The 16630-nt window shown below is 36.3% G+C and overlaps 1 protein-coding gene across 1 annotated transcript; it reads right to left on the bottom strand.

Annotated features, from left to right (window-relative positions):
* Positions 1 to 7499: 7499 nt before the first annotated feature.
* Positions 7500 to 15465, bottom strand: LOC126971004 (sodium/hydrogen exchanger 10-like). The gene is made up of 9 exons (XM_050817174.1): positions 15246 to 15465; positions 14168 to 14324; positions 13455 to 13629; positions 12268 to 12503; positions 12069 to 12190; positions 11658 to 11784; positions 9960 to 10038; positions 8389 to 8522; positions 7500 to 7603 (listed from the first exon to the last, which is right to left on the bottom strand). Exons 1-8 carry the CDS (start codon positions 15349 to 15351, stop codon positions 8427 to 8429), a joined length of 1098 nt encoding a protein of 365 aa, XP_050673131.1. The 5' UTR covers positions 15352 to 15465; the 3' UTR covers positions 7500 to 7603; positions 8389 to 8426.
* Positions 15466 to 16630: the final 1165 nt, after the last annotated feature.

The raw sequence follows: 16630 nt of genomic DNA, 5'->3' as shown, positions 1-16630 counted from the left end.
ACCCAATTGCATATGGTTACGAAACTGGTGTTGGTGGATGTAGAAAGCTTATCAACTCTTTTAAAGGTCAGCACTTTGTTGGGCTTGATTTTACAAAGTTTTATAAAATCGTACCAGAGTGGCTCATTCGCATCGCATTTGATATTTTATTCCTTAATTTGGATTTTGCGAACTATAAGGATTATGGTCAACCACGCGCTCCATATATCATGCGAATGTGGGATTACATTGTGGATTGCTTCATTAATACGCCTATTCGGATGTGTAACGGCGAGGGATACAAGAAGAATTGTGGCATTGCAAGTGGTAGCTACTTTACTCAACTAATTGGATCAATTGTGAATTACATCTTAGTCACATATGCGTCACTAAAGATTGGAGTACGCATCACATCAATTAAAGTGCTTGGTGACGATTCAATTTTAGGACTTGAACATGCAGTCTACCCTCATGAATATGCAACCGTATTAGAACCTCTTGGTATGACCATCAACGCAGCAAAATCATGTAGCTCAAATCGACTATCAGACATAACCTTTCTTGGCCACACTTTAAATTGTGGATTCCCGTTAAAACCAAGAGATAAGGTGATTGAAAGCTTAGTCTATCCTGAGCATCCTGATAAGGACTGGGATCATGTAGCACCTCGTGCTTTAGGCATTTTATATGCAAACCTTGGCGTCGACGAATTGGTTGACTTTTATTAAATTACATACAAAAATAAAAAACTATATATCTAACACATGACTACATCTACAGATGACTTACAGGGTTACACATCTTTCATTATCAGGAGGTCTATTACCAAAATCGAAAGCCGAAGTTTCGGTACGAAACGAAAGAACGACGAACTTCGAATTAAATCCTATTACCAAAGTACTTCGGATCCGAATAGTGCGAACGGATTTCGTTTTGGAACCATACATAGACATAAATAACCATAAAAAGTGATGTTGTAGTTACGATCAACATTTAATGTCAAACAACGAAGAAGTAAATGTCAAGTGAATTTGGTAATAAGATAAACGAAAGACAAAATGTCTAACCGCGAACTTCGTATCGATCTTCGGATCCGAAACACTTTCGTATTAAGAAAATGTACGATCCGTCAACCGAAACTTCGTATTTCGATTTTGGTAATTGAGCTCCTGTTACTTTCCCGACGATACTATACAACTTGGATTAGTTAGATAAATATTATGTTAGTAAAATTACAGTTTATCTAAATATTATATTAAAATTAAGTCCAATACAAAAACAACAGCATTTACTTTTTATAAATTTTAGTACATTTATTTATAAATATTGTAAACCCATCTGCACCAATGTCCAAGTCTGGAATTTTATTTAGGTACTCATTATATTCTCTTGCCATTCGCTCGATTGGAGAATTTTTACCCAGGTTTGTATTTACTTTCATTAGTGCAAAAAATGGACGTTGGCTTTGAGGGGCACTTCGAGGTACATTAATACACAATTTCGTCAGCAAGTCTGGGCTATTAAATAAGTTGTGAAACAGTTTATGTAAGAACTTTAAGTCTAACAATTTACGCCTCTCTTCCAAACTCTGTATTTTAAAGAACTCAAGCCGGCTACAGTAGCTGTCCAGTATTCTGGGTGTAGGCGATATTTAACTTATAAATTTATAAGTTAAATATCGTAAGATTTTTTTTTTGATACTTTCTTTTGATGTGGATATTATAGCACGGGGACCAGACTTGACAACAATACTCGAGCTAGCTTCGTACAAGGCTATTAAATAGTGTGATAAGAGTAGCTGGCTTCTTGAATCGCTTTCCTTGTCGCATCACAAACCCTAGTGTACTGAGTGCAGAATTTGCAATTTTATCTATATGACTGACAAACCGTAACTCTTTGTCAATTGTAATACATTTTTTCATCAGTAGTTTTTAAAGTTATATTGTCAATCTTATATTGGTAAGCCCGTTGATATTTTTTTTCTTGTAAATGTTATTGAGAAGCATTTATCAGTATTAAGATACATTTTATTATACTTACACCATTTCGTAAGGTTATTAATGTCATCTTGTAGTAAATTACAATCATTTTCACTAACTATCGTTCGGCATATTTTTAAATCATCGGCAAATAGAAATATTATTGCAGTTCTGGATAACTTTAGGAATATCATTAATAAATAAATTGAAAAACAACGGACCTAGGTTTGTGCCTTGAGGTACGCCAGATGTTGCAATGTAAGGGTCAGACTGCCATCCATCCAAAACAACTTTTGCTGGTCTGTTGTACAAATAGGACTGACACCATGCTAAGAGAGGATTTGAGATTCCAATTTTTTTTAATTTATTAGTAAGAATGTGGTGATCTACCTTGTCAAACACCTTCAAAAAACAAATCCGTGTAGATAACATCAACTTGTTGGGTTTTGTCCACAGCATCAATTAGACCAGTCAAATAACTTAGAAGGTTAGTATTGGCAGATCTTTTATCTATAAAATCATGTTGGAAAGAGGATAAAGAGCCACGAACATGGTGGAATATCGACTCATGAACTAGACTTTCAAAGACCTTAGAGCATGTTGATAGAATAGAAATAGGACGGTAATTATAAGCCAATTTCTTGTTGCCGTTTTTATATATTGGAACTATTCTTGCCTCTTTCCACATATCAGGAAATATGCCCTTTTCCAGAAAAACATTGTAGATGATAAGCAGTGGTGATGTAAGTGAGTCTGCACAATGCTTAAGAAATATTGCTGGAATATTATCAGGGCCAGCACTTTGTTTGATATCAAGTATTTTTAATTTTTGAATGATACTTCTTTGAGATATGTTAATGTTGGGCATATCATTTAAGTAACTGTATTTGTTATCATAGCCTGTAGGTGCCGCTAAGTGTTTATTAAATACGCTGCAGAAATGCTTAGCGAACAAATTGCAAATACTGCTTTTTGAATCTGCTTGTACCTCTTTATAAATTAAAATGTTAGGGTAATTGGAATAGCTTTTACGAGTATTTTTAATATAAGTCCAAAAATATTTAGGGTTTTTTGAAATATCATTTTCAATGCTGATTATATAATTTGAATACGTTTTTGTAATACGTTCATTGCAATCACGTCTTAAATATTCAAATTCAATCTTGTCCAGAGGGTTTTTATATTTTTTCAGTTTCTTTAATTTTAATTTCAATAACTTTTTTATTTGTGTGGTGTACCAATTAGGATATTTATTATTAAATTTGTTGCATTTCGGAACACGTTGTTTTAAAATTTTGTCAAGTATTGTATAATATTTTCTTACCATATCATTCACGTCATCATAAATAAGCAGTTCGTCAAACCATGGTACTTCATTCAATGCTTTGGTGATTAGTGAGTAATCAGTCTTGTGAACATTAAACCGATTAATTACATTTTGTGTAGATACCAAATAAGGTGGTAATATGATCATTATTTCAAGAGGCGGATGATAGGCGTCCACATATATTCTTCCAGATTTTACCCATACAAATTTATAATTTTTTTGTTTCGCTGTCTGACGAGTGGCAGCGTGAAGGGCTTTTAAAGTTGACGAAAGATTTTCCTTTACGAACACAGGAGTATTACCTGAAATGCCTAAATGACTAGTGTTTAGCCTATCACATTTATTGACCTTATTTTTGTTAAATTTAATAATAGCAGCTAGAAAACCATCCCTTATTTTAGGGGAGCTAAATTTTACTAGAACAGTACGAGGACGTGTGTTAGTTTTGTCATTTTTTGATATTCTCGTACATATATGTATATCTGTCTCTACTAACTGAAACCCCGTCGTTTTAGCCGGGTGTAAGACCATCTTTAAAAGATTTTCTTGTGCCTTGTGTTCCGGTATACAGTGAAGCTCTAAATTATTAGCGCGTGAGTGTTGTTCCATCGAAGCCAACCTTGTTTTAAGATCAGATACAGTATTACTCAACTCTCTATTCACATGTTCAATCTTTTTCACTATATCAAACTTTTCCTGAACTTCCTTTACGACTTCCTCGTATTTTTGTTCCATAAAATGTATTGAGGTTTTTATGGAATCTATCTCGTTCAATAGGTCTTTGTTATAATTATCTATCGTTTTTAACATAGATGTCTGAAATTCTTTAAAAATTATGTTTAATTCTTCACGAATAATAGTACGTATATTTTCCTGGGGATGGTCTAATTGTTTAGCTGGTGAGTGTTCTTTGTCGACAGATTTCCTAGTTGTATTGTTGTCTTTTCTATTTTTTGGCCGTATTGTAACATTACACGACGACGATGAAGTTCCATAGGTGTCGATGTTACATCGCACCGGTGTATCTACATTGCTACTTTTTGGCTGTTTACTTCGACAGCATTGACAAATCCAAGATTCTTTCTGTTGTTTTTTCATAAATTGAAATGTTTTTAATGTAACATTTGCACATAACAAATCATAAGGTACAAATTACAAGTACAATAAATGTGAATTTAAGTTTCTTTGTTACGCTTTCACGCCTAAAACACTAGACTAATTATGATGAAATTTATTACAGAGATTGACAAGAGCTTGGGAAAGGACATAGGCTATCTTTTATCGCGAATAAAAGTTTTGGCGAGGTTGAATTACGGAGTGTATGTTTGTATGAAAATTCGTCATTATCGAAGATGACCATGAAAATTTGTATTTAGGCACTTGATAAGAAATTCATAAATATTTGTTCTAGCATTTTTAAATTAAAACCTGTGTGAAAAAGGGGGATGAAAGTTCTATAGTTGGTAACTTACAAAGATGTATTAACCACAGCAGTTTGTTGTGTATTATTTGCAAAGTGAGTATATTAAAAAATATATTATTCTGCTGAAAGAAACTATAAAGTAAAAACTAGTATTATATAAAATATACACCGATATATGTAATAAGCTTAGATACTTATTTTAATACAAATAGAACAATATCATTAAAACTTACACCAAGTACTCCGAGGGCATTTCCAGAGACAATAAAATCCTGACTGGGCTCGGAAAACTTTAGGTCGGTCAGGAATTCATAGTTCGGGATAGCTTCGTCTATATCTTCTTCAGGGGGCTTATATGTCGCCTCGCATAACCCTGATACTAGTATGTACAACCCTTTGGGTTGATCACCTGCGATTAACATTTAAATTGAGCAAAGCTGAGGTTAGTTCAAGGTCAGAACACCAGAGGGCGTCTCAATAGGTAGTCTGTTATCAAGTGTTTTTCGCTAACCTAACTGTGCATAAAAGAAACAAAATAAACTTAAACACCAATAATTATGCAATAAGGGGCCATCCATAAATTACGTCACATATGGTTTTTGACCCCCTCTTATATGTACCTCATAATAATATAACAAGATCAAATAGGTACCTAAGCAAGACACATCGATAGAAGATTGCGATGAGTGTTTATTTTATTATTTATTTTATGGAATAGGAGGACAAACGAGCATACGGGTCACCTGGTGTTAAGTGATCACCGCCGCCCACATTCTCTTGCAACACCAGAGGAATCACAAGAGCGTTGCCGGCCTTTAAGGAAGGTGTACGCGCTTTTTTTGAAGGTACCCATGTCGTATTGTCCCGGAAACAAAATCTAATCGAATAGATCGATTCGTTGATAAAAGTTGTTAAAAATCGAAGTTTTGCGCTACACTGCATAGTATATTGTTTATGCACTGCATAGTTTGTTGTTTGTAGCGTACAGCTATAGTTTCTGTTAGCTGTTTCTCGAATAATCATGCTGAAGAACTACTAAATCGGCAATAGAATACGCAATAGTGTCTTTTACAATCGCCATAATCCATGTTAACACACTTAAGCGATTTTGTACATTTTTATTTTTATTATGTCGAGCTGACTCCACCACAGATTATTTCGTTCCATAGCTTTTACGTAGAAGAAAAGCTTTGAGAAGTAACAACGATACTTGAGATAAACTCCTGCCTTGCCTCTCAATATAATATCTTTGAACATAAGCACATAAGTTAATTTGCTAGAAACTGCCATAACCATAATGTTAACACCAGGAACAGATATAAACTAATAATGCCTACTACTCGGCTGAATCCAGTTAGTAAGTCTTTTGTGGGGCGATAAGTTAATAAGAAATTCAAAATAATTAGAAATTGATATAAAAAAACGTTTGTGTAAAGTTCATCATCAGCCGGAAGACGTCCACTGCTGGCAAAAGCCTCCCCGAAAGATTTCCACGAAGATCGATCCTGCGCTGCCGTCATCCAACGTCTTCCGGTGATCTTGACCAGATCGTCGGTCCATCTTGGTAAAGTTACTATGACATAAATGACTTTCTTAATTATACCACGGATTGGGAATGGAGCGATTGCCCTCAGGCTATTAAATAATATATTTTATTGTACGATATTATATTGCAACAATATTTTTATGAAAAAAAGAAGCCCTCTGAGTTTGTTGCGCCCGTTCCGTCAGGTCAGGTGGTAGTATTTGAATTTCAATAAGTTATTTCATATCCTTATAATAAAAATATTTTAATTTGAACATCTAGATGGTAAGTACCTAAGTCTTTGTCAGATATAAATCAGTGAAGTTCAATTCGTCCAAGCTTAATGTTTAGTACAGAGTTACATACCTCTAGATATTAAAATATCGTTGATATTGTAGTTTTGTATTTCAGAATTCTCAATAAGGAAGTCGGCGACTCGCTCGTTACCCTGAAGCCAAGATATGGCACGGAGTTGTGTCTGAAAATGATAAGATATTTGCTAAAATTAAGCTGCTTATATTTGACAAGCATAATATTTTGAGCTGCCGTTTATCTACTCAAATCCGAGACTTAATAAACCGATGTCTTCTCAAACCAACTTTTGGAACGATACAATTAATTCGCAATTATCGAGAATTAAGCTAACTTCATAAAAAGAAATCGGGACAAATCAGGACTCCTTGGTGGCCACGGAATGTTGCCCCTACGGTAAATGGGTTTTTTCTGGGAATACCTCTTTAACAACTGGCAGGGCCTTGGTAGAAGTATGGCAATCTGACCTTGCTGTAACCACGTGTTCCGATTACAAAGCAAATTCCTGTAGTTGTGATATCCAAAACTACCGTAACTATCTTAAATACACAGTAGAATTGACAGTGACCATACGGCCGTGCAAATCCTTAAAAAATAGGGTTCATTTATTCCTTTTGCTGAAATTGTTGCCCATTCCTTAGTTGATGATGATTCGCATGGGATGTTTCGCATTGGGATTTTTGCTGCTCTCTTATCTGCAGTTCTGTTTGTTTACATGCCCGTTGAGGTGGAAACGGAAAACAAGATTGTCGAAGTAACGAAAGGGTTCCAACATTGGTTCAGCATTTATTTCAAATTCAGATCACTAGGCGTTAATCCTTGCACTAACTTGAACTAATATGGATGGATTACACAGCGTCACTTTATGCGCAACATTCCTAATAGAGAAAAGTTATTAAATAATGGTTATAGTTGCCTGTTACTATGACAGCACACAGCTTAAATATCATGTACCTCTGGCGCACATGGCGCTACCAGACTGCCCTTGTGTCTACAGAACTGAATCTTCTCTTGAATAGCGTTCACGAGCAAACGATATTCCATTTCATCCAAGAATCCTAGAAGCAAAAATGTATCTATTAAAATATTTGATTTTACATAACAATCACAAGACAAGTCGAATGACTTAAGAATCACTAAAGTCAGCCCACGTGTTTGGTCTCTAGAAAAACACGAAGAACAAAAGAAAAAGGGAGCAAACATATTAAATTAATAAACTGATGGTGCACATATTCTCATTTATATTCTTCTTCTTATATTCTCCGTTTTTCGAATAAAACGAATGAGTTCATAGAATTTCTATTCCAGTTCGTGCTAGACCAATCCGAAACATAAATCAAGACTATTATCAAAGATAGGGCTACGCATTGGTACCTCAGAGTCTGGCGTATCGTATACAGAACAATTAGCAGAAACAATAAGAACATTTATATGTATACAAGAACATGTGTATTTATTTTATGTGTTATTTATTTTCGTATTGCCATTTATAAAAATAACTCAGGAAAATATGACATGGGTTTCGAAGAGTTGCGTACCTTTAAAAATATCATCTATATAAAATCATTATCTATAAAGATCACGTTTGTTATTAGTTGCTTTTTTGTAATAGGGGCAATATAAATACATCATCTGTGAAAATTTCTTACTATTACAGTTCATAAGATACAGCCTGGTGACAGACAGATGGACAGCGGAATCTTAGTCATAGGGACCCCTTTTACCCTTTGGATACGGAACCCTAAAAAAGCAGGTAAGCTCATCTATTAGAAGGCAAAAAACATAGGTACGTTTATTATTGTTCACTAATATTATCATCACTTGTACCATTTTATAAACATACCTTCTTCTTTAAGCTGTACAGCATCTAACATCATGATATTAAGAGTGGAAGTCGTCGCTTGTCTGGTCTTCACTGTAATGGCAGTCCAGGGTCTGTCGCGTTGGAGCAACCCAAGTTGACGCGTCACTGCTAACCTGAAAGAATCATATTAAGATTAACAGGTCATATACCTGTATGACCTCGTTCATGTTGCCGAATTCCATCTTAACACGACACGCCGTAAATCAGGATATCATCCCCACCATCTGGATGTGTGGCGTTCCTCCACAGTGCGGTTTTCAAGGAACTTTCTTCTCGCCCGGAATGAGCTTCCTTGTGCGGTGTTTCCAGGACGATACGAAATCTACAAAAAAAAAGCGCGTACGCACACAGTTCTAAAACTCCGGCAATGCTCCTTTGGTGTTGCAAGAGATGTGGACGGCGGTGATCACTTAACATGAGGTGACACAACCGCTCGTTTGTCCACTTCTTCCATAAAAAAATATTCATTAAGAACCACAATTGTGCCTCACTCTTGCGTATTTGACTATCATTATAATCACAGCTGTCTTCTAGAGGGTCATGCAAAAAGGACCTCCAATAGCGTTGCACTTGACAATAACATTGCCTCCTTCTACTCATAGCACTCCTTGTTGTATCGCATACAAGTGTCGTGTTCGTTAGTCGTGGAATGACGACCTGTCTCAATCTTTCCATCTTAATATTTAAATAACTGTCCTGAAATTTTCTGTATCGCAGTTGAAACACAACTGAAGTAAAACTCTGCCTAATAGACGCGTAGGCAGAGTTTTGCTTCAGATTTTTCAGCATGATTGTGAGTCTAGTTGTTTATTGTACGTCAATGAGTTGTCGTTGTTGGACAAAATGTCATATTTAAAGATGGACCTGTCAGCTTCCAGTTTGGTATACAGTTTTTCTTGTATCTGAATGTTGTCGACCAGCTGAGGAAGAAGGTTGCAGACCTCTGTCTCCCCGGTTACAAAACCCTGGAATACCAACGCGATATTGTTTCAATATTAAACAATTTATTTTACATAGCTCATTTACTTTGATTTAATGCAAATCTAAATGCTATAATTTTTTCATCTTTATTTGTTAATAACAATTATTTGTGCGCTAAAACATACTTTCGATACATTTTTCTACAAATCATTCCGGATCGAAGGAGCCATAGCTTATATTTTTGGCGCTTTATTAAAAATTCATCGGTGTTTGTAGCGACTAGTCTGGACTCTGACAAATCTAAGGTCCTTAATTAGGTGAGTGTAGTGAGTAACCGGTTGCGCCTCGTCTAGTACTACGAATTTACGCTCGTATGGCGCGGCTATACAGAGCGGGGGGTGCGGTGTCATGACAAGCACCCCTGCCCTGTCTAGTTCGAAACTAATCGGTACCAATACCGATTAATCTTGAGAAAAGCAGATTTAAATAATTATAAAGTCAATAATGTCTTAGAAAAGTTTTAATAATTTCAATTACCTAAATATCATCTAGAAAACATGTAAACGGAAAAAAAATCTTCGTTGATCAATGGTCATGCTGATTTATTTTTTAGTAATGATAATATCTACCTTTCCAACGTCATATCCGAAAGCCAGCTGCACATCAATCATTCTGTCAATGTATGACATCACTTTCGGCACAGACACCCTGCAATTTAAATTTAAAAACTATTTTAAATCGAGACTATGCTTTTCGACATAAGTTTGTGCGTAGTGATGTAGGTTGCCTCTGCATCTTCTACCGCATTTATCACGGGGAGTGGCTACTACCCGCATCACGTTGACGACTTGCATTCCACAACCGCGCGTTTTGCAAGAAATTTCAGCCACTTTGTGGAATCAATTACCGCCTGCAGTTTTCCCCAACCGATACGACTTACCGACTTTCAAGAGAAGAGCATACTCCCCACCTTGAAGGCCGGCAACGCATCTCTTGACAGTTGACACCTGGTGTTGTTGATGTCCATGGGTGAACCACCCTCATCAACAACACCAGGCGACCGCCTTACCACTCACACATGTGAACCTGTTGCCCGTTTGCGCCCTCTTATATAACAAAAAACTTGTGGAGGGGGTTCCATTGAATAAAATTCATTAATTTTTAAAAAAGTTCCTGACAGATGTTTCCTTGACCTGCATGAGTGGTGTTGCAAGTCATCATCAGGTATCCAACAAATTATTGATATGAAGAAGAAACAGTGTAGGAGATGAGAGCACACCATGAGCTTACCCTGCCTCAAATTGCTTAGCAAGATATGGAACCTTATTAACAATACTATGTCAATCACGTTGAAAATCTAATATGAAGTGGACGAGCACGCGTGGGTGGTATTATAAGTTTGATTTGAGATACAGCGCTGGATACCGCAAGATCCATCTCTAGATATGTTAATGCATGTTCGGCTGATGAAAACATACACTAACTACTTACTACCCTAATAATTAAGACACGTCTTGCGCGGTTTCAGTCAATCTATAAATTATGGATAAGGGCCATGTCGTGGTTGTTGGTACTTAAAACTATAAAGTGTCGCGTAAAAAACACTCGCGTTAAACGCTCTAAAGATTTTTTCTTAAAAATGAATGGAAATATTGTCATTATTTTCGAAAAAAGATCACGCGAAGTATCGAATTTTCGGACAATCAAAATAAAATCCATTGCAGGAGCGTTTTTTGAATTTGGAACATTACAACGCTCCTGCAATGTTGTATGAAACGGCGCCGGTAGCCGCTAGGGTTATTAAATACTCTTTGATCAGATCTCTTTTGTCATTCTTGGCATACCATAGTCTCCTTGCTTAGTAGATACAAATTGCGTTTATGTGGCTGTATAGCCATAAATGCGTTTGTCTGTCGAAACAAATGATAAAAAAAAATGGCGGCAAACCTAAATATCGTCTTGATTTGTCATTTACATGCATACTTAGTAAAAATAAATTCAATAATAATTAAAATGTGTTTCAACGGTTCAGAGAGTGAAATGGAGATTGATTATACTCCACCAGATTTAAGATCAGAAGCCAAATTGGCAATGGAAAACCTACCAGCGAAGTTAAAAGAAGAATACATGAAAGTATATGAAAATTTTATGAGTTGGAAAAACGAGAAAAATGTGATCATTTTCTCCGAAACAGTATTTTGGCGTATGTTAATGTGATTGCTAAAACTAAAAAGCCATCTATCTACATTATGGGCAATTTATTCCATGCTGAAATATACAGTTCATGTAATAAAAACGGCATTAACTTACTAAGTAAAAATATAAACCTGGCAAGTTTGCAGAGTCTAATGAATCGCAACATTCGTAACAGTTTGGTTGCTGTTAACACGCTGGTGTTCAAGTTGTTCCATTTGTCCCAGGTCGTCGCCGCGTCGATCACGTCCAGAATAAGATCTACAACACAATAAAATAGAACAATAACATAACTCAACGGTTCCCTGGAAATTTATACCTACATCTGGGCGGAATGCTAGTCAATCTCAATACAAGTCAACCTCGGAAAAGATTTCATTGTATATTAGCTATAAAGGCACGCGTAAAAAAACAAAATCTCAGTCAGCTAGCCATGTCTAATAAGAAATGCATTTCTCAATATTTATTGGACAACGAATTTTTGGAGAAAGTGCAGACTTCTGGCTACTTAAAATATATAACTCTTATATGATGTCAATACGCACCAACTGTAGCCATAAGAAGTATGACAAAGTCCAATCTATTCCAATGAGACTTGAAGTACCCGCGTGCTGTTAGCGCGTACATTTTTATTACCATCTCGAAAAAATAGATCAGGTAGAAAAATCTGAAATAATAAACTGTGTTTGCAGTGTTTGTGGATTGAACCCTCTGGACTTGTGCTATTTGTTTGACTTTACTTACAAATTCAGCATTTTGATAGAATACGTAACAGTCGTAGAGACCGGTCCTCTTAGCACGACCTCGCACAGGATGACAGGTGTGTTGCACAGGATAGCGAAGTATATAAACGCGTCGAACCAGCTGTTGGTGACGACACGGTACCAGAGTTGCCGGTGTGGATCCCTGGGAACCTGAGCGTTTGCTGCATCCGTCGTCAGCATGTCAACTAGTTTACGACGCAGCCATATTGCATGGGCCTGCGAATAATAAAAATCCTTCCATTGATAACTGTCCCGCTCTCGCGTTCTATTCATATTATATTTTTAGTAAAGCCACAAAATACTTCCACCTTTTACCTTCCTTGATGAACCTTCCTTTTAGGTAAACCTTCACTAAATTGGCCAAATGATATTACAATTGTCTAATTAAAACGTCCGACCATTCCATCTGACTGTGAATGGTATGGAATTGTTTTGGTCTTAATCAAAGTAATAACAATGTTCTATTTCCAAAAGGGACACCAAACCTGCAAATCACTTTATTGCCATCTGATTAGGGATTGCAAACACTCCCACTGCCATTTTGTGATGTAATCCACCACGAGCAATATGTATTTTCATTTTGACTGGAGAAGGTCCAGCCATACCAAAGGCTTTCATTTCCCAATAAATATTTACGATGATTACTGTCAAGTGCCCTTGACTTGTTACTTTGTGGACCTTAATGTCGATACGCTAGACTAGATCACCTTTGAGCTCAAAATTACGCAATTACCCAATTCGTCGGTATGTTTTTAGTCAGTGTCAGCCATGATAGGTTTGTACCTACATAGATAGGTATAGGTGAGATGTGCTGAGTCGTGACGCGAGAGCGGGTCGCGGCGGAAGGACACCGATTCCAAAAATAACAATAATTGTAACTAGAATTACATTAATTAATTATATTGTAAAAAAAAACGCAATTATTTTATACTTTTTAATGCATATTATACATATATCTATTGTTTTGGAAAAGTGTTTTTGAAGTCGGTTGATTTTTGTTAGAAATTTTTTAATTGCTTTTATTTGATACTACTACATACATATGTTTGCACCATGTTGAATTCGAATACGGGATCCCTGTCTTAGGCAGTCAATAAAAAATATTTTTAAAAGCTCGATTGCTAAAAGGGGAATTTGACATTGAGTATGTCAGAACAGAACAAATACCTTAGGTTTCCACAGAGTCCCCAACTGTTCAATATTAATCTTCCCATCATCCAAGTCGGCGGCAACTTCGACTGCCTGTACTAGAGTACGTACCCCATCTTTACTTATTTTCCCATGTTCGTACTGACGCCAATATGATATCTTTAAAGCTTTCAGTACGCGTTGGTTTGCTTCTCTGAAAAGCAAAAGGTTTGTTCACAGATTATGCATTGAGGCACTTGGAATACAGACCTCTTCTTCTTGGTCGATACGCTCTTGACAAAGCAGTCGTGATTACCTACTTACAATAGGGGCAGATGTAATGCATCTCACAATTTCTCGCCATCTCTCTCTGTTAGAGGTTATCCGAGTGCACTCAGGCATGAGTACGACAGCAGAATTGATTTGATCGGTCCATCGCAACGGTGACCTTCCACGTGTTCTAATGCTCTCCACTTTACCCTGGACGATAAGCCTTTCTGTGGACTGGCTGTCTCGTCTTGAGTATACGGAATTCCACTATGACAGATACACGCTGTTTTATTATGGTTCCTGGAGTATCGAAACGTTCACACAAAATATGATTCACGATACAGGAAGCATCCTTTTCTAGCACCATATTTTCAGTCTATCTTCTTCTTTTTAGCCTCTCGCAATGTCCACGTTTCGGCAGCATACAAATAAATGGGTAAATCAGACCTAATAAACCGTCTTAAATCCGAAACAAGTCTCACCTCATCATTTCAGCAAACTCTTTCTTGGTGGGTTCGTTCGGGATCTCTCGCTCACAATCGGGGCAGGTGGTGTACCGATAGCCCATGTAGGTGTCGTCATCAGAGTCCAGGTCCCGACCTGACATCTGGATCTGGTACGGATGCTTTATCGACGTATCTTGAAATCACAACATAATTTTAAGCATCGATAGAAGATGATATAAAAAGCACCGACGAAGAGCGCACCCAGAAATTACTATACCACGGACTAGATAAGCGTTGAATTCATATTTTACATTTATTCGACCCACTAAAAGGTCGCCAATACTCTTGCAGTTCAACTTCACTTCAATATCATAAGCAGGAAGAAGAATGGTTAAATAGTATTTTTAGAAAAGGAGGTCAGATCATAATCCAATCCCCCTGAAAACTGTCTCGAAACGTCGGGTTACCTAACTAAAATAATAATAAAAATGTAACTTTTACGCAAAATCTAATGTACAAACACAGTTACATGCGTTTTAATCTTAAAGTATTTTATTTAAAAGGATGTCTAAAATCTCAGAATTCTCTTCGCCAGTAGGTATGGCAGCTTTGATGGAGTTTATCAAAATGGCTAAATGCAAAACTTTAATTTTTAACAGCTTTGAGCGAGCGCAGTTGTATTTAAAGTTATGATTTTAATTTCAACCTGATTCAATATCAGTAAAATTACATATCTAAATAGAAATATAATGCAAATATGTAAAAAATAATTCCCACTTCAAAAGTCTACCTATAGGTACTTTAATAAAACTGAGTCGAAATGTTTGTACATTGGATATTTTTTTCTATAAACCAATTGTAAGTGATAATTAATATTTGCCTTCAGTGTAGAGTGGAGTAACATTCAGACTGAATTTGATCAAAATCAGTGCACGAAGAAAAACGTTGTTTTTGTTTCCATTAAAAATAATCATTCATACAAATGCACCCTTATAGGCAAGGGCGATTTTGTTGTTTGGCAGCGCCCGAATGTAGGACACTTCGGAATCGATGTCAGCAACTAAAGGTAGTCTTTTACTTTACTTTTAAAATATTAATACTATGCAACAGTTACTTGATTGCACTAGATCCCAGTTAGCATCAGCGAGGAATTTGTCCATCTTCAACATAGAGATACATCGGTCTCTTGTGCTCATAATTCTTTTCACACAGTTCGTCATGTTCGCCTTCTTAGCAAGTGAAATCTCTGAGAGACCCAGAATCCGTAACACTTTCGTGTATGTCGTCGCATTTATTAACAACGACAATATGACAAGACCTGCCGTCTGTATTATGAATGTCTGCAAAATAATTTGATTTTAGAGAATTTACAGCAAGGCTTGAATAATATAATAAAAATATTGACACATTTTTACACAAATTATCTTGCCCAACTAACTTGCAACGATGCATTTAATACAATATACTTACTCAAACATAGATAAATACATATAAACATCTATGACTGAGAAACAAACATCCATAGTCATCATATAAATGTTTGCACCAACCGAGATTCGAACCCGGGAGCTCTAGCTCTGTAGCCAGGCTGACTAACCACTGAGCTCTAAGAATAGTAGCTCTAAGTATAGACGACCTCACAGATAATGCGTGACTAATTTTCAAGTAATATTCAAAGCGTAGCTGACTTGTCATTCGAAATCGGTTACAGACACAACAAATTAGCTTTCCGTTTTCATCCTGCTGTATCTCCGTTAGAGATGTTCTTCTCTCTCGTCTTGTCCGTTTATTGTATTGTTCGCTAGCATATTGTTAGTCTATAGTTTGACCTGATCCCAACCGCCGAATTCCACTATCAAACCAAATCACACTTAAAAGGCATTTATTTTCTCAAAATTGATTCCTTTAGAATTCTTTTTGTTGTCATTTCTAATAACTACTAGATACTACTACCGCTTCGGAAACAAATGGCGCTCTGAGAGAGAAGAAGCGGCGCAAGAAACTCTCCCAGCATTTTTTTTGCGCTCTTTTCAATAAAAATATACAATATTGTGCAGTAATTTCTATCGCTATAAAATAATCACAATCTAGTCCCAGGCTGTCCGATCATTTAGATATTCAGCAGTGGAGTAATAGAACAGAGCCATTTTTTTATAAAACATTTATATTTATTTATAGATAATGCCTGAACAGTGGCTGGGACTTTATTATAGAAGTGTATACATTTACCCTTAAAGCCATTATGTATCTTATGAAGCCTACTAGAATTAGTTACAAGCAATCCCTTATTTCTAGTGTAATAAAGATAATAATGAAATTCACTATTAAGAGCAAAAAGGTGACGATTTTTGTGAACGTATATTAAATTATTAAATAGGTATCATCCTCATCATCTGCATGTGTGATGTTGCTTCAAACTGCGGTTTTTTGAGGAACTTTCTTACAAACAAATGTGGTATGAACGACACAACGAACGCGCGTACAAGCACATAAAAAATA

Source organism: Leptidea sinapis, chromosome 22 (assembly GCF_905404315.1).
Source record: "Leptidea sinapis chromosome 22, ilLepSina1.1, whole genome shotgun sequence".
Classification (NCBI taxonomy): Eukaryota; Metazoa; Arthropoda; class Insecta; order Lepidoptera; family Pieridae; genus Leptidea; species Leptidea sinapis.
Note: the sequence above shows the minus strand (reverse complement) of the source record. Positions and strands in the feature narration are given on the sequence as shown.